The 26,834-nt window shown below is 49.5% G+C and overlaps 2 protein-coding genes and 1 long non-coding RNA gene across 7 annotated transcripts in view; 1 reads left to right on the top strand and 2 right to left on the bottom strand.

Annotated features, from left to right (window-relative positions):
* Window positions 1-9,290: 9,290 nt before the first annotated feature.
* On the bottom strand, window positions 9,291-11,843 carry LOC119705132. The gene is made up of 3 exons (XR_005258150.1): window positions 11,659-11,843; window positions 9,881-10,006; window positions 9,291-9,356 (listed from the first exon to the last, which is right to left on the bottom strand). It is a non-coding gene; the product is annotated as an uncharacterized LOC119705132 (long non-coding RNA).
* Window positions 11,844-12,133: 290 nt separating this feature from the next.
* On the top strand, window positions 12,134-24,815 carry ADPGK (ADP dependent glucokinase). Of its 2 annotated transcripts, none has more exons than XM_038146612.1 (7): window positions 12,134-12,348; window positions 14,945-15,170; window positions 16,448-16,510; window positions 16,766-16,886; window positions 17,157-17,353; window positions 18,074-18,172; window positions 18,647-24,815. In XM_038146612.1, exons 1-7 carry the CDS (start codon window positions 12,134-12,136, stop codon window positions 19,196-19,198), a joined length of 1,473 nt encoding a protein of 490 aa, XP_038002540.1. In that variant the 3' UTR covers window positions 19,199-24,815. The 2 variants fall into 2 exon arrangements, with proteins under 2 accessions (XP_038002540.1, XP_038002541.1); XM_038146613.1 differs by having other exon boundaries at window positions 18,650-19,198.
* BBS4 (Bardet-Biedl syndrome 4) overlaps window positions 24,417-26,834 on the bottom strand; it is a 36,242-nt gene continuing 33,824 nt past the window's right edge. For all 4 annotated transcript variants that reach the window (XM_038146606.1, XM_038146605.1, XM_038146607.1 and 1 more), the window contains one exon: window positions 24,417-25,868. In XM_038146606.1, coding sequence (XP_038002534.1) covers window positions 25,711-25,868 — 158 coding nt within the window. In that variant the 3' untranslated portion in view covers window positions 24,417-25,710. The remainder of the gene's footprint in view (window positions 25,869-26,834) is intronic.

Below are 26,834 nucleotides of genomic sequence, written 5' to 3'. Positions count from 1 at the left end.
CTGTTCCCCAAGGCTCATTTGTCCTACACCTGCAGTGAGTGTGTGTATTTTTGGTCTCAGGGAAACATACAAGCAAGAATTGAATTGCTTAACAGATTCTGCTGGGTCCCACCTGTCCACAAAGAGCAGTGTAACACTGGCAGGACCTCTTGGTGGTAGTTCCATGTGGTCTTTTGTGTGCTGGTGATAGAGGATTTGTTTTTTCTTTGCACTTCTCTGCTTTGTTTTGGGTCTTCCATCACTGCTGGCTGTGGTGACATTGAGAGCACCAGCTTCAGGGAGTGCAGCCACCAAAATGAGGAAATTCCCCTTTTGGTGCTCTAGGTAAGGAACAGATCAAATCCAAAGCAGGCATGGGCAAGGTCCCCATGCCCTTGACTCCATCACTGAACATGTACACTCACCCTGGGATCAAACATCGTGCCAGAGTGCCACGTCCAGCTCTGGCTGCCCCAAAGGCTCCCCGCTGTTCACTCTGCCTGCACTCTATTTGTGGTCACCCCAGCTGCTGGACTGGCACCACCATGGCATTAACTTCAGGAGGGTGACAGTGACACTGTCCTGACAGAGCTCTCCTGAGGGCTGAAGCCCTGCCAGCGCTCAACACCTCCTCACTCACTTTGCCCTGGCAGGCTCCAAACCCACCTCTCCCACTGCACTGCCCACAGCTCCTCCCAAGCTCACAGCACCCGTTACTCCAGCAAAGAAGTGAATCCCAGTCATGTGAGGACACTTGCAGAGCCCCAGCTTCGCAGGGACTGGAGTTTGTAGTTTATGCCTCCAGGGTGACATTGCAGATGAAAATCAAGATGCCAGAACCAACTAAAGGAATTTTAAAAAGCTTTTTCTGCTTTTAGACAGTTGAAGGATGAGCAGATCTAGATACACTGGGCTTAGGTCACTCTTGCCTGAGATACACAGGTCCTTCTCCTTGCTTTGTCCTTCCAAATTTTTACCCTTCCCAGAAACACCCAGTTGAGTCTCCCACTGTGCAACTCCAGGTCAGTCTTCAGAGGGGCTGGAGTAGCTTATTTGTTTAAATCTCTGCAGGCATTCAGACTTCTCAGCAGCCTTCACCTTGACAGACTAGCAAATATTCACAACTGTAAATGTGTCTTGCACAGTTTGTTCTCAGATTGCTGCTAGCTGCACCCAAAGTTTGTCTGATGCCCTCTTTTTCCGTGTTTTCTTTTACATGGAACAAAGACCTTGTTTTGCCATTACCTTGTGGTATTTAAGATGTGTAAGGCTGCTCAGGGTCCCAACTCTGTACCCTTGTGTCCTTTCCTCCTCACACAGACACAAGCTGCAGCATGTCACTTCAGCAGAATGTGCCGAAGGCATTTGGGGGGCACTCACAGTGCCATTTTACAACTGCTCCTTGGGGATTTGATCTCTTCCTTCTTAAAAGACCTTCTGTCCTTGAAATACAGCTTGAACTTTTCACATGAGACCACAATATGCTAAACATTCCTGTGCTATTTAGAGACATCTTTGCTCTGTTGATAGCAGTGACATGCCCAGGAAAGCCACTGCTATGCTGGCACTCCATTTACTGGCAACAGGTGACATGGTCACCTCTATCACTGAGGGATAAGACCTGCTGTGGGTGTGTCACATGGATGTAAATGTCTCCCTAACAGTTCTCTTCGGTAGGGCAAACTCAAGGCTTGCAAATATTTGGAAGGAAGCTGGAGTTTTTACATCCCAGCAGCATCTGAACTGGCAGCACACACCTTTCCCAGGCCGAGTCCAAACCTCAGGAATTCAGCAGGTATCTGCCATGTGCTATTACAAACCAGGATTTCATCTGATGTTAACTCCCCCAACTCTTGTTAGCAGACCGGTGGCTTTGTGATTATGATTTTCCTCAGCTTCTGTTTCGAGATGTTTCCGTGCCTGAGACTGTCATTGGGCACTGCACTGACTCCCACTTCTCCCTGACTGCTGTGCTAATGAGACACTGAATAACCCACATGAAAAATGCTTTCCTTGGGTTGAAGGATGCTGTCACTCCCCCCATTTCACAATAAGGGCAGAAGAAGGCTCCCTGAAACCTGCTAGTCTAGGAAATGAACCTGAATCCCTGCTTGAGGGGATTCAAGTTCAGCTCCTGCCCATGGCATCTGCTGAATGGCCAAGCAGCACCAACCATCCCTGCCTGGAGCAGGGCACAACCTTGTCCTACCTCCCTTACCTGTTACCCACGAGCAGCACAGGGCTCACAACTGTTACTCTCTGGCCTGCCAAGCAAAAATTACTATTTCAGTCAGAACGTTGGAGGCTGATGGAAATCTGACAGTCCATGGCTAAGCTGCCAGCTGGGAAGTGGGTGGAAATGAATCTTTTGTCAAATAGTTAAACTGCCTTTTCTCCAGATTAATTAATTCACAAAGAATGTATCCCTTCCTGGGTTTCATAGCTGAAAACAAAGCCAGTCTCACCTCCCCTGCACTATCTGTCAGTCGTACCACAAAGTGTGGAAGTGCTCACTCCATTGTTCCTCATGTGATCAAATCCTGGGGAAAAAAGAAAATCCCTGCACGGGCTTCCAATTCATCTGATGTTCTGAGCTGCCCCACATCAATTTTTCTACAGTTACACCCAAACAGCTGGTTCTGCCGTGAACTGATCCACAGGGCCATGACCCCAGGCAAAGCCCCAGCACAGACTCAAAGCACTCAAGGCACTGCCCAGTTCTATTTTCAGCCCAACTCTCCCTCCCTCAGTTTGTATTAAATGCCAGGTGTCTGTTCGATATCTCCACCGCAGTGGCAACCCTCAGATCACATTTGGTTTCCCATGGACCAGATCCAAGGAGTGATGGATAGCTGGACAGGCGCCCAGCTGAAAGCTCTAGAGCCCAGCAGTGAGAAGCATCTCAGCACCTGTGTCTTGACAGAGACAGGAACAAGCTGAAAATCCAGCTGTCCAGGGGCTCCTGCTCCTCATCTGCCAGCACAGTTCCTTGGATAATCTCAAAGCCTACTCATCAGGTGCTCAGGGCATAGCTGTGCCCTTTCCCAGCCTCATGTCCTGTGCAGTTGCCCAGACCTGTCTTTCTCACCTTCAACTGCCAGCTAAGTGCTAAATCTGTATCAGACTCCAAAGATTATCAGTTCTTTTCCTGTAAGGAAGCTTTGTTTGGGAAAGGCTTCCTCACACACCTCTATATTTGGCACCTTAGCACTCCACTTGTGAAAACCAAGCTCAGTAACACCTCTCCCCTCCAGAGTAGGCCACAAGACAGTCACAGCATGTGCAGACTCCCACAGGCCACTATCCCACCTCTGGAACAGTGAGATACCTGGGAAATGGAAAGCCATCCCTCCCTGCTCACCCTCTAGATACAGAGGACTTCACAGTCCTCTACAGCAACGCTCTGGAGTTGAAGGGTTCCTTTTCAGTCAACTCTTCCTTGTACAGAAGCTGGTCCAGATCAACAGATTGTTCTTTCCTGGTTATTTTTATACTATATCATTTTTGAGGTTAACAAGCAGCCAAAACTGTCCTTGTAAGCCTGAGTTTGGCTGAGGAGAGTGTTCTGTCGGCAGCTGATTCCTCAGAAGGAAGTCACTGAAAAGTCTGTTGTTTCCTTTGGAGATGAATGACCTCCTCCAGACAGCAGATGGAGTAGTCACTCGCTGCTGAGGTCTTCTGCAGCGAGATGTTTCAGCTAGAGGAAAAGGGGGAGGAATAAAGTGACATTCTGTCTTGGCCACTTCTCAGAAGGGAGATGTCACAACAGTCATTTCTGAAATCCAGAGAGTAGCAGAAGTAGAGAAGCATCAGTTTGTTTTCTTCTGTACTTTTGTGAGGATGAAGGAGGAAGAATCTTTCTCAGTATGTCCACCATGGAAAGACTTTCAGTGCCTTCTCTTTAGCCCCCTGTCCCCATCAGTGCCCAACAGCTGTTTCTACTCGTGATATGCTGTGCTCTGAGGCAGGGAGATCAACCATCCCCCACCCCAAACAGCCTGAGGATGCTGCAGGGAAGCACTCAGTCCTGCAGCACTAACAAAGCACAGGCTGAGCTCCCAGAATGGAGACAGTAAATCACATGCAGCCTTGCAAAAGGAGCCTGAGCTGGTGATCACCCAGCAACTTCCCTGGGAACCTACCTGGGTTTCCCTTTGATCTCTTTTGGTTAGTACTTCTCCTTGTCATGCATGATGCCCAGCCTAGAGGCAAGACATCCTCCCAAGACTTAGAAGTGCCACAGAACTACAAAGGGAAAAGGAATTTCATGCTCACAAAGCCTCAGCAATATCTATACACACACATAAGAAAAAACAGACTTCAAATACTTATAAAAGGACTTATTGTGCTCTGGATTTCTGTGGTTTTCCAGTGTCTTACAGCTTTCTTTCAGGATCATAAGATACTTTCTTTGAAACCTTTTCAAGCCCTTCCCCACACAACCAGTTTTAGCATCCCTTTGCTTCTCCATCCTTTTTTATTTTATAAAAGATTTTCTGGGTGTTCTGACTGTGCATCACTTTTCTTAACCTTGTTTCTATTTCTCTGGTTGTTGTCTCTCTATGGAAGAGGTTAGAGACCTCTTTTACCTACTTAAACAATGTGGTTCCATGTGCAGCCACAACTGCTACCTTTGGTCTCATTTAACAGCAAGCACTCCATGCCCTATGCTTCCTGTATTCACACAGAAGGAGAATACCAGGGACACCTTTGTCACAGCAAATTCCATGGCCCAAACCTCTGTGGACAGATCTAGAGCCGACAGCTTTGCCAGGCACTGCTATTTATGAGCTGTGTCTGCTAACACACAACCCAGGGGGGCGTGTGAGCAGTTTACAGTATGAACTATGAAATACACAAGCAGGTTTGGCAGCCTCAACGGTGACATTCTCAAACAACTGCCTCTCAGAAGACCAATCCGCACATTCACTGCAAGGTCTGACTCGGGGCTTCGGCTGGCTTGTTAAAATATGCCCAGCTTACACTATTGCATAGGGCACATCCTACCCGGATCAGCCACCCCCGAGAGAGCAGGACTGTGCGCCTGACCGTGCATTCTGCTGTTCCTGCAGCTGTAGCACAGCCTGGAAGATGCTAAGGAAGAGACAGGGATCAGGAGGGTGGAGCAGAGGCAGCCCCGGTGCTGCTGTGTGGGGAGCGACATGATCCGTAAGGCAGGATCCCCAAGGATGAGCAGCTGGTGTCACCTCAAGCTGCCGCCACCCTGAGCGATTCTCCCACACGGCTGTGGGTGACCGGAGTGGCAAAATGGCAGCTGAGCCACTGGGAGAGAACCACTCCCCATGGACACACTCCCCCATGCCCACAGCCCAGATGATGGATTTGTCTTCGAGCCAGGTGCTACGAGCTCTCAGAGAAACCCATCACAGCTGAGATAGCTCAGCTACCACAAACGGTGTAAAATTAGCAGGATGGCTTCTGAGGTGGTGTTGGAAACAGAAAAAGGTTTAATAAAAAAAAATAACAAAGCTCCTCCAGAGAAAAACTGAGCCGGGGCAAGAGGATCTTGCTCCTGCTAAAACACCCCACAAAAGCCATTCTTTCATTTGCTCTCTTCCTTTTCTAGTGAATTACCTTGGTGGGACCTCTTGGCCTCTGTCCAATTGGACAGCCCCAGGGCCGAGGTGAAGTCCCAAAAGTCCTATGAGGTGTCTTTTGTACCAAACTGGGAGAGAAACTTCTGGGCTTTTTGCCTTTTTAAGCAGACAAAGAATAATTTAGTCACTCTGTCAACAGGGGGCACCCGGACTGTCTATTCCAGACATGCATAGGACACACACCAAGTGAGAAACAGAACAGGTTATGCTCACACTGATAGCTCAAGTGCATATTTGCTGGTAAAACTGTGGGGCTCTCAGCCCTCTGTTTTCCCTCTCCCCTGCTCATGGAAATCTGAGGTGGTCCCGTCCCTTGCAAAGTGCCCTCAGAAGGCCACACACACAGCTCTGCAAGCTGAAAGTCCCGGCAGCACTGCAAACACTTGGCTTCTCTGTTCTCACCTTTCCAAGCCTGTCTAAATCCTTCTTCCATAATCCTCTGCCACAGCAAGGGCTTCAACTACAGCCTTAAAGGCTGCAAATCAAAGCCTTCTCAAGGATCCAGCTTTTGGGAGTTTTCTACAACAGGAACAGAAATAAAGGTTGCCCTTTTAGCATATAGTTTTGCTGGTGGGATTGTACTACACCAGTTTGTTAGTTTGAGGTACATGATGAGGTTTTAGCAATGCCTTTTGTACCACAGGAATTAGGTCAGGTTCAGCAGGCACCAAACATTTCAAGGCACACTCACTCCCAGCAACACTGGCACTGCTGTTAGTACTGAAATGATGTGAATATGAGTTATTACAGCCAGAATACAGAATCCAAAGTATTTACAATGAGATACAACCCACAGAACGCTCACCAATGGGTATGCAAATTGGATGGATGGATGTAGGGTACTGAGAATAATTCGAGTTTGGATTTCAGAGTTCCTTCCCAGAGATAAGACTGAGCATCTGTCATCCATCTTCTACCTTGCCAAGTTGAGAATACACAAAAACACTTCAAGCATTTCTCTGCTCACATACACCCATCCTTTCTTCTGAACAACACACCTCTTGTGGCAGCACACATCACAGCTGAGACAGCCACAATACACACAGTATCACCATACAATTCCAGGAAGCTTCAACCCATACAGAGCAACACCATGTCACATCAGAAGGCTTCAGGCACCTGCCCATACAGAGCAACATCACTTCAGAAGGCTGAAAGCATCTGCTCCTCTTGTTTTTTAGCCCAATCTTTTATCCCCCTCATGCCCATGCACTGCACCTGTGTGCCCTCTGCTCCCTGTGGTGGCTGGGCAGTGCCCCTGGGCACTCCATGGCTCAGTGCTGTCAGTGCTGCTCACCTGCTCCTCACAGCTGTGCCCATGGGGATGAGGCTGGGCTGCAGCCCCACTCCCACTGACCACAAACGGTGTGCCTACAACCTCTAACACATCTAATCACTCTCATGTTTACAGGGCCACACCTGACAGATAAACACAGGTTTTGCTGCAGATCTCAGCTCCTGACAGTGTTGTCGCTGGAGTCACACAGAAGCAAGACTGGAAATGCAGTCCAAACACCTTCCTACCAACATTTCTCACTTCCTGAGGATGATTTCCTAACCTGTCTTTTTCCCGCAGATTTTAATTGTTCCATCTTCATTGATCTGAACCATTTGCTCCAGAAACAAGCAGCTCAGCAGTCACTGCCACCACCTCTGATTGCTCGGGGTGCTCACCAGCACAGGAGGTGGCTCACGCCTGCTCCAGTTCCTGTGGTTTTTCTGGAAGCCAGGCTGTTCACCACAGGGTGTGAGCAACCAGCACTGCAAAATCCAGCAATTCGGCTCCAGTTGAAAGAAATGCATGAATTTGGACACGGATGATGCCAGCTCTAGCCCTGGTGTCTCAGGCAAAATGGAAACAGTTCTGCCTCCCACTGCTGAGCTGTCAAAAACTGGGAGGTGGCAAGGTCTCCAAGGAAGGCAGATTCATAACCTGGGAGGGAGGGAGGGAGGAAAAGAGATTCTCTGTGCAGAAATACTTTTGCAATAGCAAATCTCTCCAATGTGGTTCAGATTCTGCAGAACATCCACACAAGAGGCATCTGGCAGCTTCAGACTCTTCCCAACTCTCATTCAGGGAACAGAGTTGCCAGAGAAGCTGATACTTATTATTTAAAACTGGGACTTGCATATTTCCCATGCCATTCTACTTCTGAAGTGCTGCTCGACTGAGGAGAGGTTTGCAACTGCCAAGACATGAAAGAGTGTTTGTTATTAACACATCACTGTATAATCAGGGGCTCAGCAGGGGGCTGGGCATGCACATGAGTCTTCCTCTGTTGCTGACAGTGTAGATGGAAGTCCCGAGGTATCCCATTAGGTGACAAGTGAGAATGAGTGCTGCGGCCAAAACTAAGCAATTTGGAACAATTTAGTAGAGAGATGGCATTTTCTGCTCGTAAAGGGCCCAGAATTGGAACAGCATGAGATGTTTCTGATTGAGATTGAGCTGTGCTGGCCAAGCTGAGTGGGTGTCTCACAGAGCAGAGCAGCAGTGGGTGCTAAGTCCAGGACTGAGATCTGCTGGCAGAGCTCAGACGGGGAATGCTGCCCAGTTTCTGAGAACAACAACGAGTGTGTATTTTAATTAGAGCTCCTCTGCTCATCTGCATGGCTCAGCTGAAACTCAGTGAATTTTCTAGGCCTTTATCAGGATCCATCCTTCAATTCTTTTCTTCTCCTCCCCCAGTGAAGCCACACCAGTAGCAACCACCCACCCCACGTGTTGTGCTGCTGGCTCCCATGGAATGTCACAGGCAGGCACTGATTCCATGCGTACGGAGCGATGTGTGGTTCTGGAAGGAGTGCCCAGCCCAGATTAAATGAGGCCAGTGAGCAAAGGCAGTCTGATAGCAAGGTATGATGACACACAGATGAGTGAGCTGGACACACAAAACCTGAGTAACCGACTCCAGGGCGCTGGGGAAGGCAGAGATAAGGGACGGTACGTCGGGAGTGTTGGACAGGACAGGAGCTAAGAGGGCTGCAAGGACCTGCCATCCAAATCGTGCCCTGGGTCCTGCCCAGTGTTCATTGACTCCAGCTGGAGATTCCATCCCAGGCACTGCAGACACACAGGACCCATCCTAACAATAAAGGAATTCATACTTTGGGAAGGCTCCTCCCCTCCCTGTGCTGTGCACTGGCCTAGAGTTTACCTGGCCAAAGCAGCTCAAAGGGAATGAGCTCATTTGAATATGGAAACTCAACTCAGTAAGGAGTAAAGGCAATTGCTTCAAGTTTGTGAGTTCAGAATAAGAAAAACAGGTTTGCAGATGTCCTTTGGGAATTAGAACCTTTGGCTTTCACCCCTCCCTAATGTTTCCTCCCCGTGCCCACCCTCATTCCCTTCCCTCTTGCCTCCTGCCTACTGAGGCTCTGGCAAACCCTCATTTCTCCAAACCAAGCCCATGGTCTGGAAAGCAAATCCAGCGAGGTCAAAAGCTCACACAGACAGGTCTGTCGTTCTGAGTGGCCTGAGAACAGGTACCACTGTGCAACTCTCCAGAGCTCATCTTCAAACAGGCAAGAATCACAGCCTTTGTCTGTTTCCTGCAGAAAAAGGGATTTTCCCACCTCTTCTCTTTTTTCCCCACCTTTTCTATTTTTTAATTTTTTTCCTAAAGGGAACAAAGTTCCATTTCCAATAACTGAACACTGATTAAAACCACTGTCCTTCTACCACCCCCCCAAGTCGCAAGCAACTTACACCAAAAAGCTGTCAAGGAAAACATTTCTTGTACAAGGATTTCATAACACCTGGGAAAAGAAACGAAGGAAAACTGTTGACATTAAATTTTAACTCTTTTCATTCTAAAAAATCTTTTAAATCTTACCCTTCTCTTCCCATGATTTTAATGAAAGTATCCCAGTGAAAATGCATTGAGATCAGTTTCAACTCTTTGAAACGACACACAGCAGTGACCCAGAAGCGATCAGCTTGCCATTTCCATAATTAAACAGGTATTTAATCAATGCTTTTCATTCACTCTGAGTTAGCTGATATGAATCCAATCCCTGTGTCCCTCTCTGTTACCTCTAACTGGAATTCATGGGGTGGCCCAAGGGCAGGCAATAAGGAGCTGGGCTTCAGTTCTCAGCTGACAGTTTCACCTCTAAATTTGCCGTTTGATGCAAATCTACATCTCCATTGGCTTAAAAAAGAAATGTTGACCAAGAAATGGGTGTTCAGCTCTTTAACTGAACAGGTTCTCTGAGAGAACCTGCCTTTTTATAAACCACTTCTTTTTGCTGGCAGATTGTAAAGTGAATTGTACAATTACCTTTGCAGCCTTATTCAAGTGCACTGCCAGAACTGCCCGTGGAGGCTGAGCACCAGCAGTTTACAAAGCTCAAACGGAGCTGGTTCTTCCTCAGCAGCATCCCTTGCGCTGATGTGGAAACTGCACCTGCAGTAAAAACCCCCAAACTTTAGTCTTCAGGGCAACGACTGCATCAGCACCAGGTGACAAACTAATCACCCCAAGTGTGAATTGAGCCTTAATTCCCCAAAGTATTGCTGCGTCAGATTGCTGCTCACAGCCACACCCTGACCTGGGACTCATAATGGGGTCCCCAAGCAGTGGCAACACTCTGAGCTGAGGCTGCCCCATGGGCACATCTAATTATGATGTTCTGAGACAAGGCTATAAATAGCCCTGGTCCCACAGGTGAAGCCCTCATTGCGGCAGGGTTTTTGGGCAGGTATGTACTCTGCTGTCTCTGCCTGCTTGGGCTGGAGAGCTGTTTGTAACCGCGAGAGCCTCGCAGGCCTCTCCCCCAGGGAGTGTGAAACCAGTGAGATTTCATAAACAGAGACAGATCAAACACCAGCCAGAAAACCACGGAAGGGGAAATGATTAAATCTGTTCAAATGAAAAAGCTACTGACAAAACCCAAAGACCGCCTGAGCAAAGGAAAAGGGGGGTTACACCTTAACCAAGGAACTCTGGTGGGCTGAACAGGGTCTGAGAGGAGAGGCTGATCACTCTGTGAAGGGCTGCTATGGCAGGAAGGTATTTGAGGATAAAGAACTGCTTGAAGGATCCGTTGAAGAATAGGGAAGGCAGTAACGCCTCTAGTTTGTCTGCACAATTCTGTTCTTTAAGATCATTACGTTTCCCTTTAGGCTCACAATCCATCATGCCCCTGGTCACCATCAGCAGTCAGGTGACAAGGGTCTTACTCTCTCCTTCACCACCAGCAATTCCAGCCACCATCATCCACCTGGCCTGCCCATCTTTGCACCCTCAAAGCTCTGAGGAATCATTTCAGAGGAAGAGAATACATAACTAAATGAGGAAATCTTTTATGGCAATGCCTAGGAAGAAAAGGAACCTGATGGGCAGCCAATGTGCCATGAGGGCCAGACATGAATCCATGACATGGCTGCTGGCTAAATACCATCCTAAAAAGAAAGAAAAATCAGCAAAAAAGCTTTGCACTAATCTATCTCCTTTACTGCTTGCTTTGTAAGAGTCTGAGGAAATGACAATCACTCACAACACAGAACTGAATAAGGAAATTATCGGCTGCCTCAGCCAACGCGCTGTAGCACACAGTTGTCAAACTCTTGCAAATTTTGTCAGAAGTCTCTGAGTGAACGTTGCTGCGATTTCTACAGAAGCCTAGAAAAACTCCCTTTCATTAAAAAGGGAAACCTCCCTTCTGGCTCACTCGGCATCTCTGTGATGGATGCGCAGGCAGCAAAGGGCGCTCCCAGGCCGGCTCCCAGTGCCCGCGCCCTCAGGGCTGTGGGCAGCTCTAATGAGGCCGCCGCACCCTGGGGAAGGCACGGGAGAGGCCGAGACCAGGAACTTTTCCATTAAAAAAGAAAAGAATTTATATTAGGACTGGTTATTAGCTTCAGACACTGAGACAGTGACTGGGTTGATGGATATGAGCCTTTAGAGAAACTTTGGTGCGAGGCAGGGCAGAGGACTGCAGGCACTGCACTGTTAGGGCAGAGTGGAAATACAACACAGAGGTGTTGGGGAACAAAGAGATAACGGCACCGTGAGGAGGAGCCCCGGGGAGGGGATGGCGCAGCAGTACCACGTACACAGGAGGGTGCAGGCACGACGCTCAGCCAGACATCAGCTCAGCGCTGCTGAAGGCCCCAGCACCAGGGCAGTGCTCACCGCGGGCTCCTCATTCCGGTTGCCTCGGCCCGGCCCGTTCCCGGAGGCCTCGGCCCGGCGGTGCCGTGAGGGAGCCTGTGTCCCGCCATCTCCCCTCACGACGCGCCGCCCGCTGCCGCCTACGCTATTCTCGTGCCGAGTTACGCAGGTGACGTAGCGGCATTGCCGGGCCGCCCGCAAGCTCCGCAGAGGGAGCGCTATTCCCATACCGATTTACGCAAGTAGCGCACGTTGCGCAGGAGAAGCGGCGCGCCGGGATTCCCGAAGAGGTTTACGCCAGCCGCCGGCCGGCGGGGGCGGGGCGCTACGGAGGCGGCGTAAGGAGGCCCCCGCCGGCGGCGCCCCGCCTCAGCCGCGGCGGCGGGGGAGGAGGAGCAGCGGAGCGCGCCCGGTGCGATGTGGCAGCGGTCGGTGTGCGTGGGCCTGCTGGCCCTGGCGCTGGGCTACCTGTGCGTGCTGGGCCCCGAGCTGCCCCCCGCGGCCCTGCGGCAGCTCTCGGCCTCGCTGCTGGGGACGCTGCGCCGCGCCCGCTCGCTGGAGGCGCGCACGGTGGCGGCCTGGCAGGCGGCCATTGTCCGCCCTGCGCGCGGCTGGGCGCGCGTCGCCGTCGGGTAGGTGCGGGAGCGCGCGGGAGCGCCCCTGGGCCGGGATGCGCGTCCCGGTGTCCACGTGTGCGGGTATGGAACGTGCGGGTACGCGCGTGCTGCGGCCCCGGCGTGCCCGGGGATGTGTCCCGCGCCTGGGATGGATCTGCGCCGCCCGGGTGAGACCTCACCCGCAGAGCTCCTCCAACTCTAGAGTCCCCAGCATCAGGACATGGAGCTGCTGGAGCAAATCCAGAGGAGGCCATGGAGATGCTCTGAGGAGCCCCTCTGCTCTGGAGCCAGGCTGGGAGAGCTGGGGGTGCTCACCTGGAGAGGAGAAGGCTCCAGGGAGAGCTCAGAGCCCCTGCCAGGGCCTGAAGGGGCTCCAGGAGAGCTGGAGAGGGACTGGGGACAAGGGATGGAGGGACAGGACAAGGGGAAATGGTTTCCCACTGCCATCAGACAGGGATAGATGGGATATTGGGAAGGAATTCCTCCTGGTGAGGCCTTGGCACAGGGTGCCCAGAGCAGCTGTGGCTGCCCCTGCATCCCTTGCAGTGTCCAAGGTGAGGTCGGACAGGGCTTGGACCATCCTGGGCTAGAGGAAGGTGTCCCTGCCCATGGCAGGGGATGGAGCCAGATGACCTTGAAGGTACCTTCCAACCCAAACCATTCCATGATTCCATGAAAAAGAACCGGATGTGAGTGCAGCACTCCCGCAGCGCTGCTCAGTTGGAGTTGGACGCTGGCCGAGGGGATCAGTGATCCAGAACACTCCTGTGGTGGGGATTTGAGCCAGGCTCTGGCCCTGTTGCAGCCCTTCTCCAGAGATACTGCTCCTGGCTGGATTGTCTGTGAAACAGGTTCACGTACAGCCTGAGGCTTGGGGTTAGAGTCAGTCGGAGCTGCTGGTCCGTCCAGCATAGGCTGGCAATAAATGGGTACCAGAGACAAGTTATAAAGTGGAGAAAGGAGGAAAGCCTTTCTTTGGGGAGAGGTAGCTGAGTCCAGACACAGCTGGAGAGAGACAAGGAGGGAAGGGACAGGGAAGGCAATGGATGTTGAGCTCAGGGAAATTCAACACCCTTTCTCTTTTTAAAGTGGGAAGAGAACAAGGGGAAAGTTCAGGAATGTCACATTGATCTTATATTTAGCGCTTGACTCACTTTCTTTTAAATATATGGACATGGTAGGTAACTTGACTTTGGAAGATTCATCCTTTGGATGTTGGAAGGAGTTATCCACATCCATGGCTGTGTGGCTCTGTGTTAGCAGAGGAATATGACTTAGTTTTATCCCCTTGGATCTGTAATGATTCATTAATACATAAATTTGGGGCTAAAATGCTGCTTGAACTTTTCTTTTCTCTGCAATGCTAGGGAATTTCTCTGTCCTTGGCGTAGGAGGTGATGCACATACAGAGGATTTCTGGATTGGTTACCTCGTGGAATGGAAAGCCTCAGGGTTTTTCATGTCCTTTATTTCGTGTGATGCAGCTTTTTTTTGTTGCAGCCCAAATCTGACTGCTGAGAGGTCACTGCCGAGGGAATGCTGAATGCTGGGCACTCCTCGCTGACAGGGAACAGGAGCTGGCACTTGGACTGTTCCCTTGGGGGGATGTGGAGAAACTCAGGGATCCTGCACGAGTTTGATAGATGGTTTGGATCCCTGTCAGGGAAATGTGGGGCAGAGGAACAGAAATGGCACTTGACAGCAGCGACAGAAGATGCTTAAGTTGCATCTCTGTGCAGTTGCTGGTGTTATCTCAGGAAGTATTTGCTAATTGTTGTTATCAGTCTGAAACCACAGAGTGAGACAAGGGCAAGTGTTTCTAAATTGTCTTCCTGGGGTTCTGGTTCCAGCCAGAAAGTCTCCTGTCCTCTAGTCTGAATTAGACTGTGATTAAATCAATGACACATGGGGACTGGAAGTTGGACTTTCCAAAAAGCCTGGATCTGCTGAAATGGTTCTTGTCCCTCCCTTACAATCGCAGGGTTTTCCTCCTGTTTCCACCACGTGCTGTTTTTGTAAGTTTGGGATGATCCTTTGGAAACTGCCGTTTTCAAATATTTCAACTGACAAATTGCTCTCTTGACTTTTTGTAAACAGAGCCAGCCTGTGTGGGGAGTTGTGTGTGGGTTGGGTATTATTAGGAATAGTTGAAACTCCAGAGGCTGATCTAGCTGACTTCAACGCTTTCAGTTTTGTTTTTAACATGCAGTTTTGAATCACATGCACGTTTTAAACCCAAAATCCATGGGTATCAGAAGCTTTTAAAAGCTTCTAAGAATTTAAAATGCCACTGTTTCTATTCCTGTTCTTTTTAAGCAAGCCCAAGGCAGGAAATGAAGTAGAACCTGTATTGTAACTTACTCAGCCACCTTTGGACCACGCAGCTTTCCTTATTTTCATGCAGCAGAAAGTTAGAAATCCCTCCTGAGCACAATAAAAGCCAGTCAAGCCGAGGAAGCTTCAGGGGAGAATTTCAGGAAATTCCTGTGCCTTTTTCTCCTTTGGCTGGTTGTTCTGCCCCTGCAGAGTCAGGGATGTGACCTCACTGCCCTCCCAGGTGCCCTGAGGTCTGTCTGCTTTTCCCAGGACGCCTTTTCTTCCTCTCTCCCAGCGTCAACGCCTGCGTGGACGTGGTTCTGTCTGGGGTGAAGCTGCTGGAGGCTCTGGGCCTGGAGCCCAGTGATGGGAAGAACCACGCAGTCCTGAGCTCCGGGCAGGACCTGAAGGAGGCTTTTGCCCACTTCATGGAGAGAGGGGCGGCTGCCGAGCGCTTCTTCAGCGACGCCGAGGCCTTCCAGGACATTGCCCGCACAGCCTCGGAGCACCCCGCAGCACAGGTGGGTCTGCACCCAGGAGAGAGCCTTGGGAACCCTCTTTCTTACTTCCTGGTCACTGCTGGCTTTCATTCTCCCTCTAGAGAGCAAGTCATTGCAGAAGAAGCTTGTGGTGTAGCTTGAGTTGTGTCGATGGTTTTCCCTGGGATTCTGCCCCTGCTGCATACGAGGGGGGGCTTAAATGGTGTCTCCCCTGCTGACATTCCCAAACTGAAATGTCACAGATGTCTCCTGGGAGCCAGATGGGGCTGAGGATGTAAAAGAGGCTGGGAGTGAGGAGCTGCCTGATTTTTAGCTGTATGGCCTGTTTTCTGTGAGAGAAGCCAGGAATGGTTTGGGTTGGAAGGGACCTCGAAGCCCATCCAGTGCCACCCCCTGCCACAGACAGAGACACCTTCCACTGTCCCAGGGTGCTCCAAGCCCTGCCCACCTCGCCTTGGACACTTCCAGGGATTCAGGGGCAGCCACAGCTGCTCTGGGCAACCTGTGCCAGGACCTCACCACCCTCACAGGGAGGAATTTCTCCCCAATATCCCATCCATCCCCACCCTCTGGCAGTGGGAAGCCATTTCCTGTGTCCTGTCCCTCCATGCCTTGTCCCCAGTCCCTCTCCAGCTCTCCTAGAGCCCCTTCAGGCCCTGGCATGGGCTCTGAGGTTTCCCTGGAGCCTTCTCCTGTCCAGTTCTCCCAGCTTAGCTCCAGAGCAGCCCTTGGATCTTCTCCGTGGCCCCCTCTGAGCACCCATGACCCTCAGGGCAATCCATATTCACTGCTTTTCGAGCTCAAATCAGAGTTTAACTGGAAAGTTTGACCTTTACTACTGAAGAAACTTCCACAGTTCCTTTCACTTCACATGGGCACAGGCAGCAGGTTTCACCTCGACCTCAAACTGGAGGAAGAATTGCTGCAGTTTTTAAATGATTCCTTGTCAGCCTTGCTAAAAAACCACAGGGCTTTAGCCACAGAGAGGTTGCACAGGAGGAAGGGCTGTTTATGTGCTGTTTTAACAGCGCTGTCAGTGTTGGGAATTAATTGATTTTTACAGGGCTATGACCTGAAGGTGAATATTAAGATTATAAAAATAAAGAATGCTCAACTTGTTGAGCTCTCACAGAGAGTTGTAAGATCATTTTGCCTTCAGCCCCAATAACCTTTAGTAACTTGGATACTGCTGAACCTTGCTCTAAAAAGCCAAAATCTCCAGCCTGTGCTGAGGACTAAATGTGTTTAAAGGTCCCAAAGCGAGGGGATGCCCACACCCAGCTCTGTTTGTTTTACAGCTTTATGTGGGAGGAAATGCTGCTCTCATCGGGCAGAAGCTTGCGACAAATCCAGACCTGAAGGTACACACATGTTTCAAACATCTCATTCCATTTGCTTGTGTTCTTTAATTTGCTTGTCTCACGTTAATTCCGTGTAGGTTTTGGGGATCTGGCAGTTATTTCTTGGGTTCTGCTGGTGGAACATATGGTTGGACTTCCTAGCTGATTTTTAAAACTTGAATTATTAACTTTTTAAAATCAGTTGCGTAGGTGATGCTTTAATTTTGGCAAGGGACGTGGCAAGGGAAACTTTGTTTGGTTTTGCTTGTTTTCTAGATCCTCCTTTGTGGCCCAGTTGGTCCCAAACTCCATGAACTGCTCGATGACAATGTGGTTGTGCCGCCTGAATCCATGCAGGAAAGAGATGAATTCCATCTTATCTTGGAATATCAAGCAGGTACAACGGAGCAGGTGTTCAGTGGTACCCCTGAACATCACTGAGATTGGTGCACAGCCTGAGGGGTGTCACTCTGAAGCTCCATAAACACTAAAATGCTCCCTGAAAACAGAGATTTAACCACGTGCTGATGAAACTCAGGGTGACCTTCGTGTAATGGCTAAAACAGTTCCATGGCTTTTCTTGCTGCTGATGGAACCCGTTGAATTTGTGATCTTGCCCGGCAATAAACCAGTTCACACACACTTGGTCCTGTTTGCTCCACCCCAGGTGAGCAGTGGGGCCGAGTGAGGGCACCCACTGCCAACCGCTTCATCTTCTCCCACGACCTGTCCAACGGCGCCCTGAACATGCTGGAAGTGTTTGTGTCCAGCCTGGATGAATTCCAGCCTGACCTGGTGGTGCTTTCAGGACTTCACATGATGGAAGGGCAGAGCAAGGAGATGAGACAGAGGCGACTCATGGAGGTGAGACGCTGAATCCCTGAAGTTCCTTCATTTCCCCTGCAGGTGTTCCATGGCAAGGCCTTGTTTCTCCAGGTTTGAAGGTGGAGCAAGGCTGTGCCTTCAGAGCTCCCACAGATCTCAGTATGGAATGCCAAAAGGAGAGTGGGAGCTGCAGGAATGGCTGAAGTCTCATCATGTAACACTGTCTTTTCTTAGATTCCGTGGCTTGTCTAGGGAAAAGAAAGGCTGGTTGCCTGGCTGGAGGGTGTTCACCTGGTTACTGGGCTTATCTAGCAGCTAAAGCAGACTTTTTCTGTGCTGGACACTGAGATGATCCAGGTTATAATCAACACCTGCATTCCTTAAAGAGCATCTGTCTTGTGCCACCTGTTTTACAGCTGAGGGCTTGGCCTGATGCGAGGCATTGGCATTTTTCATGTTACAGGATCAGCTCTTCTGCAGCTGCTTCAGATTTGTGAGGTTTTTGGAAGTAATCCATTAGGAAGGTTGTGAGCTGGAAGCAGATTAAGGCTAGATAGTTTTCCTGCCCTGGGATTCTGCACACCAGAAGTTGTTTTATTTCTTCTCCTTAACAGTACATACACAGGTCAGACATCCATTGAATTGTTTATATCCACACACAGGGACATTAAAGGATGTGTATCTTGAGTCACAACCCTTTTTCTTCTTCTGTTCCTTAATAAATGTGTTCTAAGGTTGTTTTTTTCCTTTTTCCTGTAGGCTGTAGCCTCCATCTCTGATATCCCAACTGACATTCCCATACACCTGGAGCTGGCCAGTATGACTGATCAGGATTTTATGAGCAACATTGTGCATCAGGTAAGGAAAATGAAAGGATGTGCTCTTTTGATCAGGTTTAGTATCACAACACTAGTGCATGAATATAGAAATCAAAACTCAACATTTGGACTGCACATCAGAAGATGAATTGAAGAATGAGTTTGAGCTGAGTTTATAATTTTAAAATATCCCTCGATTTCTTTGCAGAATTTCTTTCCCAGTGGTTCCTTGTTTACCTTGACACAGCTCTCATCTCAGTGTTATGTTTTACGTGGAGCTGATGTGTTGTTACTCTTTACTGTCAAAGCTTGTGTCTGGAAAATGAATTGCACCAAATGGAATGTTTCCTTGGCTAAGTAGTTCTTGCCAACTTGTAGAAGTGCAGTGACTGGGAAGCTGGGTGCTGCTTCTGCTGAGCCAGCCACAGGGTACTACAAAAACCCCAGCCTGGGGAGCACTCCCAGGTCTGACTGCGCTCCTGAAGGCAAACGCGCTGTTCCCTGTTCCTGTTAGCAGGTCTTTCCCCTGGTGAACTCCATCGGGCTGAACGAGCAGGAGCTGCTGTTCCTCACCCAGTCTGCCTCCGGTCCCCACGCCTCCCTGGCCTCCTGGAGTGGCATTCCCGACGTGGGGGTGGTCAGCGACATCCTCTTCTGGATCCTGAAGGAGCACGGCAAGACGGCGGAGCGGGCCTCGGACCTCACGCGCATCCACTTCCACACGCTGGCCTACCACATCCTGGTCACCGTGGACGGCCACTGGGGCAACCAGGCGGCGGCGGTGGCGGCCGGGGCCAGGGCCGCGGGCACCCAGGCCTGTGCCACCGACACCATCGACACCAGCAAGGTCTTCCTCAAAGCTCCTCTGGAGTTCGTCACCTCCCACACGGAGGCACCGTCCAAAATCTCCCTCAATCCGGACGAGCCCGTGGTGCAGTGGCACAGGGAAGGCATCTCCTTCCACTTCACCCCCGTGCTGGTGTGCAAGGACCCCGTGCGGACCGTGGGACTCGGGGATGCCATTTCGGCCGAGGGACTGCTCTATTCCGAAGCGTATCCTCAGTAGCAAACCAGGACCCTCCTTCTTCTCCAGCACCGCACGGTGTCCGAGACCCGTGGATTGGGATTTGAAGCAGTGGTGGTATAGGAACTGAACCAGGGTGTGGTGTGTTTTCTGGGTATAACTGAAAAAGAGCCAAAGAATAATTCCAGGTATAAACTGTCAGCTACATTCCAGTCACTCAGCGGTGACTCGAGCGCTTCACGTGCAGGTCAGGTGCAAATGTTTTAATATTTAATGTGAAAACTGGCTTTGTCTTAAGGGGGAGGGACACAAAGACCAAGATCCCTGGCTGGCAAAGTTTGCTGTTCGTAGCTCAGAACGGATCTTTTCTGGTAGTGCTGCAAAGTGCAGCAGCAGGAGAATTTCCTGCCCCTGGATCCCAGGGAGAGCACAGCGGTGCCCGGCCCTGCCTCGCCTCTGGTAAATTCAAAATAAAAGGCTTGTGGGTTTATCTCCTCCCAGCACTTTGCAAACCTTCCTTGGGGTGAGGATGGAATTATTGCCTGGTGCAATCACCTCTCCGTGTGCCCAGCCCCAGAGGGAGCCACGGTCCCAAAATGTGACACAGACTGAACCTACTCCAGGCTGCACAGGTGATTCTGGATATCTGTGACCAAGGGTGTTCAACTGAGCCCCAGCAGCCTGTGCTTAGTTTTTAGGAAACAAGGAGTGAAGATAATCAGGGTTTCTGTTTGGGGGACAGCTCTGTTTCCCTGCCAGGGAACCCCCAAACCATTCCCTCTATTTGCTATACTCTAAATACTCTGCTAATGGTGTGTTACAGAAAAGCTCTCGAGTGCTCGTTTTTGGTTGTTTGAGAATGGTTGTGCCAAATTCTTCAGTCTCCCTGCCCTCTATTAGGAAAGGTTAATATATCAGGGAGGGTCCCTCTGGAAGCTCAAAAGCTGCAACAGCATTTTCCAGGTAAGACTGAAGTGAGGTGGCCTTTTTAGGGTTTGATGTTGGGTTTTTTTTTTTGACTGATAGTTTCTTTGCTCTGGCCTTTGAAATTAAAAAAGCAGAATCATGTGTCCTTGTTAAATATTTTGCTTCTATTTTTTTTTTTTTACCTTTTTCACAGTCACACACTAAGAATTGTAGAACACCAGCATGGTTTTCTCTCTTCCCAGCATGGTTTTGTCTCTGGCCACCTCAGGAACCTGGAGTGTATTTGCACAGCTCTCAAGGCAGTTTCCAGTAGAACTGGGTTAAGTGCAATCAGCATGTCTGGGCAAGCCTGTGTCTTACCAGAGCTTGGCAGAGGTTGTTCCAGGTCAGTCTTTGCACCTGAATGAGGGAGGAGAGTCTGTGTCGCTCAGGGTGGAGTGATCTGTTGCAGTAACACTGTCAGGCTGCTGTCAGTGGTGTTCTCTGTTGGGAAACGCCATCCTGGCTGCTCTGCAAGGATGAAAATTGGCAGCTGTTGTACTTGCACTGACTCAGCACACAATGCTGCCTGTCATGTGGATTCAGCTTTCCCCCTGAGCGAAGTGTTCTGTGTTGAACAGAGCAGAAGTACAGTCAGTGCTGTGTTTCCCTGCAGCTCAGCCCACCTTGAGCTTCCCTTGAGTGTCAGCATTTTATCCAGGTGCAGGATCTTCTTAAGACTGGAGGTATTTCTACCCAGATTATTTTTTATTATGATGATTATTACTACTATTATTATTATAATTGATAAACTGTAGCACAGGAGTTGGAGTTCTGGTTTAGTCTTCCTAAACTGAAAATAAATGAAAAGAATCTCTCTTTTTGGCTCACACAGAGGTCCAAGGCCATTAGCAAGGCTGTTTTGCAGCCTGGGATGGTGGCCTTTTGGCACTCCACTCCTAGGGCCACCAAAGGCCATGGATCTGCCAGCTGGAAACTGATCCTTGGCTTATACTGTGGATTCTGGAGCTGGAAACAAAACAAAACTAAATACACACAAGCTGTCACCAGTAATGGCCCTGCTGCTGTATTTCACTTCTTTCTTGATAAAACACTTCCAGGGATGTGAGGCTGATGGGACTGACATTCCTTAGGGCCACCTAAAACCATGTGACTGCACATACAGACCTTGTCCCAGGTCAGCTGTCCTTGCATTGAACAGGAACATGAAGGCTCAAGTTAGCTTTTTAAATCTGAGTCAGTAACTGCTGTAAAGAATCATGAAAAAGGAGCTTACTCCTTAGGAATCATCTGGGCCAAAAAGCTAAACTGATGGAAATATCGTTAGCCCCTTCTTCCTGCTGCTCCTCACAGGTGAGCATTTCTGCTGTAGCCCATTCTGGGTGTGCTGGGAACCCCTGGCACGGTGAGTCCCAGCTCTGATCCCAGCTCTGGGGATGGCCAGGCTGCTGCTCTACCCAGATCTGTTTTATCAGGCACATAGAGCTCATCTGCGCCCAAAGTCACTTCCCAAGGAGAATCCTTAACCACCATGACCTGTTCATCAGCGGTGCCAGTGGGATCCCTGATTAAGTTGTGGAACAATCTATATGGTAATAAATCTGAATTGAATGAGGGGCCCAGCAGCCTTTGCTTTGTTTCACATGCTGTGAACATGATGTGCTTAACTTCCTTCTGCCTTCCCAAATTAATGACAGGGAGGCAGAGCTCCTGAACTGCTTCCCCTGTACTTGTAGTCTCACACCTCTGCACAGCTACAGTAGTGACAACAAAGAAAAGCTGCTTCAACAGCTGCAAAAATACCAAAGCTTCAAAACCAGGCTTGAGCTGACCCTGGTTCCCCCTCATCCTCTACAAATCTACAAATTCTATTTGTTCTCCTGTGTTACTTGTACCTTGAAATCCACAGTGATGGATGACTCAAACCTCAGCCAGCCTCACTCCTGGAGCAGGGTTTGCAATGGAAATGTTTATTCACACAGATTCAGCTGGAGATGCAGCAGCAGAGCTTGCACTGACAGCTCTCCATGGTAAAACCTGTGCACGTTGGTGTTTTCACTTGTGTGTTCCTGCAGCCACCTTGGCTTTGGTTTATTTTGCCTTCTCCGTGATCCAAAATTAGCATTCTTCCCATGTTTTCTGTGTATGGCACTCACCGAGGGTCAAGTGCTGGATTATTTGGGAGGTGTGAATCACAGGGGCCTGGCAGAGTCTCAAAGGACATGTTCCTTCTCCACTGTGCCCTTGGTGCTGTGCCATGGAAGAGCCAATCCCAAATCCAACTCTTGCCAGTTTAAAGGCTCTTTACCTCTGTTCCTCTCCAGGGGAGCTTCTCAGCATTACTAAGAATGACTTGATTTTCTTTTGTTTCCTGGTTATCTCCTGTTGGGATGTGTGAGATGCAGTCGAGTCTGACCTCCCTTCCCAAGTTCATTGACAGAACTGGTGCTGAAATGTTCTTCCTCAGCCTTTAGCAAAGACCTCATTCACTGCTTTGTGCTGGATGTTTTAGAGCTCGGCTCAACTCATTAGCCACTGGAATCTAAAGCCTGGAGAGCAGCAGAGCACTAAATCCATTCCAAAACCCAATGGAAAACTGTCAGCAGGTGTGCTTGGGTTCTTTTTTCAGTATTTATTCTGTAATGATACACTGAATGATCAGGGTTTGTGTGCCACAGGGTGACTTTTCCAGCCATGTCCTAAGCAAAGAGTTGAATAATGGGACAGTTCTGTGAAAGGGTACAACAGAACTCAATTCCCAGTTATCCCAAAATGTTGGTTGGGGGTTCTTTTGGAGCTTGCAGCTTAGGTGAAAGCTGAGAGTTGTGAGTGGGTGAACAGCTAAAGTGTCTCTGTGCCAGTATTGTCTCTGTGCAATCTGTCCCAGAGTGGTGCTGGCACAGACTTGTGTCACACAATTGCTGCCTTGCTATTCCTGGGCTAAGGGACCTCAGAGTGTTGGGGAGAATAGGAGAAAACCAGAGGAAAATACTGGGTCTGAGTAACCTTGGCAGTAAAACTGGGATCTCAGAGCCAGGAATGCTGGTTCTGCCTCTTGGAGATGTCAGATGAAGTTCTCCTGTTTCATTCTGGAGCAGTTTCTTGTGTGGTATCTCAGCTGGATCCAGGCAGAATTCTCAGGGAGTCACTGATCCAGACTCTGGTGGGAGGATGTTCTCTCAGCAGAGGAGAGGTGCAGGTTGCAAACAGCACATGGCCATTCCCTCCTGTGCCAGGAGCTCTGTTCCCAACAGCCTGGGATCAGCCTGTGCTCAGCAGATCTCACAGCAGCTGAGGAACACAAATGATGGCAGGAATTATCCCATTAAACTGCAAGGGGAGGCAATGGAAAAAATACCCTGGAAACCTCCCCTGTGAATTTCTCAGGAAAGCTGCCCCTCGGTGCAGACTGGGTAAAACTGGGTTCAAACCTCACCTGTGTCTTCCATTAAACACAGAGGTTTTGGAGCAATGTGGTCTGAGGCACTGGTAAAGCTTCCCCTGTAGCAAAACTGAGCTTTCTCTTCTAGAAAAGTCTTGGCAGATGGAATACTTATTATAACACGGGCTCTTTTTGAATGCATTTATGTGTGGAGCTTATTATTTTAGTAAAGTTTTCCCCCCTTCAGAACTGAGGCTTGTCTGTCTCTGCAGAAGAGGCTTTGCCAACTGAAACCCACTCCCCAACTGGGAAATCTAAATTCTGAACAGCTTTAAGGCCCCCACATCCACCTTGCTCAGTCACAACTAAGCAAACAAGTACAGTAGCACAGCATGTACCCACTAATCCTGTACCATAAATCAGCATCCAGTTGTCTCAGGGACCTCAACACCACATTTTTTGGGTTGAACACATGTTGCTGGATAGACAGATCATTACTCTTGGCTGGAAAAAGGTCTTGCCACCCAGGCATTGATGTTTGAATGACTTTTGTTTGGTTTCCTGTGCAGAAGCCAAGATGCAAAGTACCTTGTGAGCTCTGCTTTACCCTGTTCATCACAGACCTTTCCCTAAAAAGGGGAAGAAAAGTCCTAAAGCAGATGGTTTCTGCTTCCCTCAAAATTAAGCTCATGATTCTTTTCAGTTGAGGGGGGGAAAGAGGGGATTAGAATTATGGCTGATGCCAGAAACAGGTTTTGGAACATAAGGTGTGATTTCCAAAATCCCTGAATGCCTCAGTGCAGTCCTGCTGAAGAGTCCCTTGCCTAATTCCAGCTGAAAGGGCAGTCCAGCCTCATTACCATTAGCACAAAAATGCTCTCCAGAATGATCCCAGGAATTTACTGCATGCAAATGCCACCATCACCATGCCCAGGGGAGGAAAGGGGACAGGACAGGAATTGCAACTCTGTTTATTATCCAACTGGAATTACATATTTTAAAATGCTCCCTTAGACTTGAAACTCCCAGAAAGTAAGAAGGTGCTACTGCTTCATTTCATAGAAGAATTGGTTCACTGTTGCATAAGCTTTCCACAAAATATATATTTAAAATAAATCCCTTCACAGTACCTCCAAGTGCAGTATGTGCTCCCTGTGTGACACTTATCCCATCAAAGCATCACAGGACAAAAATCTGCCTTTAATTCAAGTTTTGGGGCTGAAGTGAAGAATTCACAGCCTCTGCCCACCCCTGCTCTTCAATCCTCACCTCTTCTTCCCAGGCACTCTGTTAGGCTGCAGGGACTTTCGGTGTAAGAAGTGAAATGTGAATAAAAATCTCTGCACTGTACCTGACTGACACTGTTTCTTGTCTGGTTTGTTTCAATTTGCCAGTGCTCTACAAAAAAAATCTGTTTAACTCCTGGCAGGAGGGAATCCTTACAGAACAAAACCCAGCAGAAAGGACACCTGAGAGGAAAAAAAAAAGCCACATTTAACATAAGCAGTCAGTTTGGGCTATCAGAACCCAGGGGAAAGTGAGGGGTCCTACTCTTTCAGTGTTCTCCAGGGAGCAGGAGAGCACTTCAGCTCCTGGCTGGGCTCTAAAGATGCACTAATGCCTTTTGGATAAGAGCAACAAACCACAAAGCACAGCTGGAAGCTGGGATGTACCCAGAGCCCTGCTCATGCTGCCTGTACACCGCTGCCTCCACGATGTTTCCATGACTAACCTTCCTCTCCTGGGCTGGTAATCCTGCAGGGATACAGTCCAGCAGTGCAGAACTAAAAGCAGGAAATACATTGTCAAACAGCTGGGGAGCTTCACCAGCAAACAGAGCCCTGAAGCTTCAGCTTACTGGTTCTTCATGCAAACTCAGCTGCTCACCAGTTCAGCCACTGGAAGGGTTTGATTCTCCTCACCATCCAGGATCCTAAATCACTACTGCTGGCTTTGCTAAATGTCCTTCTGGAAGACTCACACCCCACCTGTGGAGAGCTGGACCCTCCAGTTCTGTGGTGAGTTGTGACTGCACTAAAGAGCAGCTACACAGAAACCTCTGGTCACTGCGGTGACTCCTTGGAACAAGGCAGAGCCCACGAGCTAAAATCACTGGTAGAACACAGCTCCATCCAGAGTGACAGTGCGGAGAATCCACCATGGGACAGGGTAGGGCAGGTCCCTTTCCCCAGTCCCAGGCAGCCCTGGAGAGGCTCCTGCACTGCCTGAGCTGCCCAGGGCTGCCCTACTCTGCTGCCTCCTGGCTCTGGTGCTTCTCCTTGCCCTGCTCCTCGTCCCCTGTGGGAGCTGAGTTCTCCTCAGGGCTCGTTTCTGAGTCCTGCTCCTGCTCAGGTTCCAGAGGCAGGGAGGGAGGCTTTTTTGGCAGAGCTGGTGTTGCAGCACCTGGGGAGAGAACACAGGTAAAGTTACTCTGTGGCTATGTGTGTGTTGTCTGCTCTTTATGCAGCAGAGGTGCAAAACAATCACAGCTTTTAATTACCCTCAGATTCCTTCTGCCTAACATTGCCTTATTGACACTGAGTTATCCAGCCTTACAGTGCCTCAAGTCCTGCTGAAAGGAAGCTCAGGCACAGTCTCTCAGCTGTCAGAATTCAGTACAAATGTAGGAATTAACTCATGCCCTGGAAGGGAAAACATTTTCTAGAATAATGAATCTCAGAATGGTTTGGAATGAGAAGGACCTTAAAGCCCATCTTGTTCCACGTCCCTGCCATGGGCAGGGCCACCTTCCACTACCCCAGATTGCTCCAAGCCCTGTCCAGCCTGGCCTTGGGCACTGCCAGGGATCCAGGGGCAGCCACAGCTTCTCTGGGCACCCTGTGCCAGGGCCTCACCACCTCACAGGGAAGTGCCACTTCCAGTTCCACTGAAGCTGGTTTCTGCTCAAGCTGAAGCCCCAACCAAAGTGTTGTTTTCAGTTCACAGCTTTAGCAAATACGGGGAGAGCTTCCAGGCAGCTAAAGCAGCTACTTACAGAATTAAATCACAACAGGACACAAGTTGTTTCTACATTTACTTTTAAGGTGCCAACTGATGTTATGAACCAGCTCCCTTGTCTGATCTGGATAATGAAGTCCTTCAGGTACGCCCTAAACCCTTGGTGTGTTTGATTTTTCAGATTTTCTGGCTAAGTCTTCCCTGCATGGAAAGTTTATTCCATGTGTGAGAAATGGAACAGCTCCTTGGGGATGCCAAAGAAAGAGGCCTGGATTATACAACCACTCTAGTGGTTCAGTCCACAGGCAACGAGACTGAGAGTGACAGAAAATCACCACAATGAGCAACATCTCCAGTGCATTTCTCCTTGGAAGCTGAGGGGTGAGAGGAGGTCAGGCTTGGAATGGCTCA

The sequence above is a fragment of the Motacilla alba genome, chromosome 10 (assembly GCF_015832195.1).
Source record: "Motacilla alba alba isolate MOTALB_02 chromosome 10, Motacilla_alba_V1.0_pri, whole genome shotgun sequence".
In the NCBI taxonomy this organism is placed as follows: Eukaryota; Metazoa; Chordata; class Aves; order Passeriformes; family Motacillidae; genus Motacilla; species Motacilla alba.
Note: the sequence above shows the minus strand (reverse complement) of the source record. Positions and strands in the feature narration are given on the sequence as shown.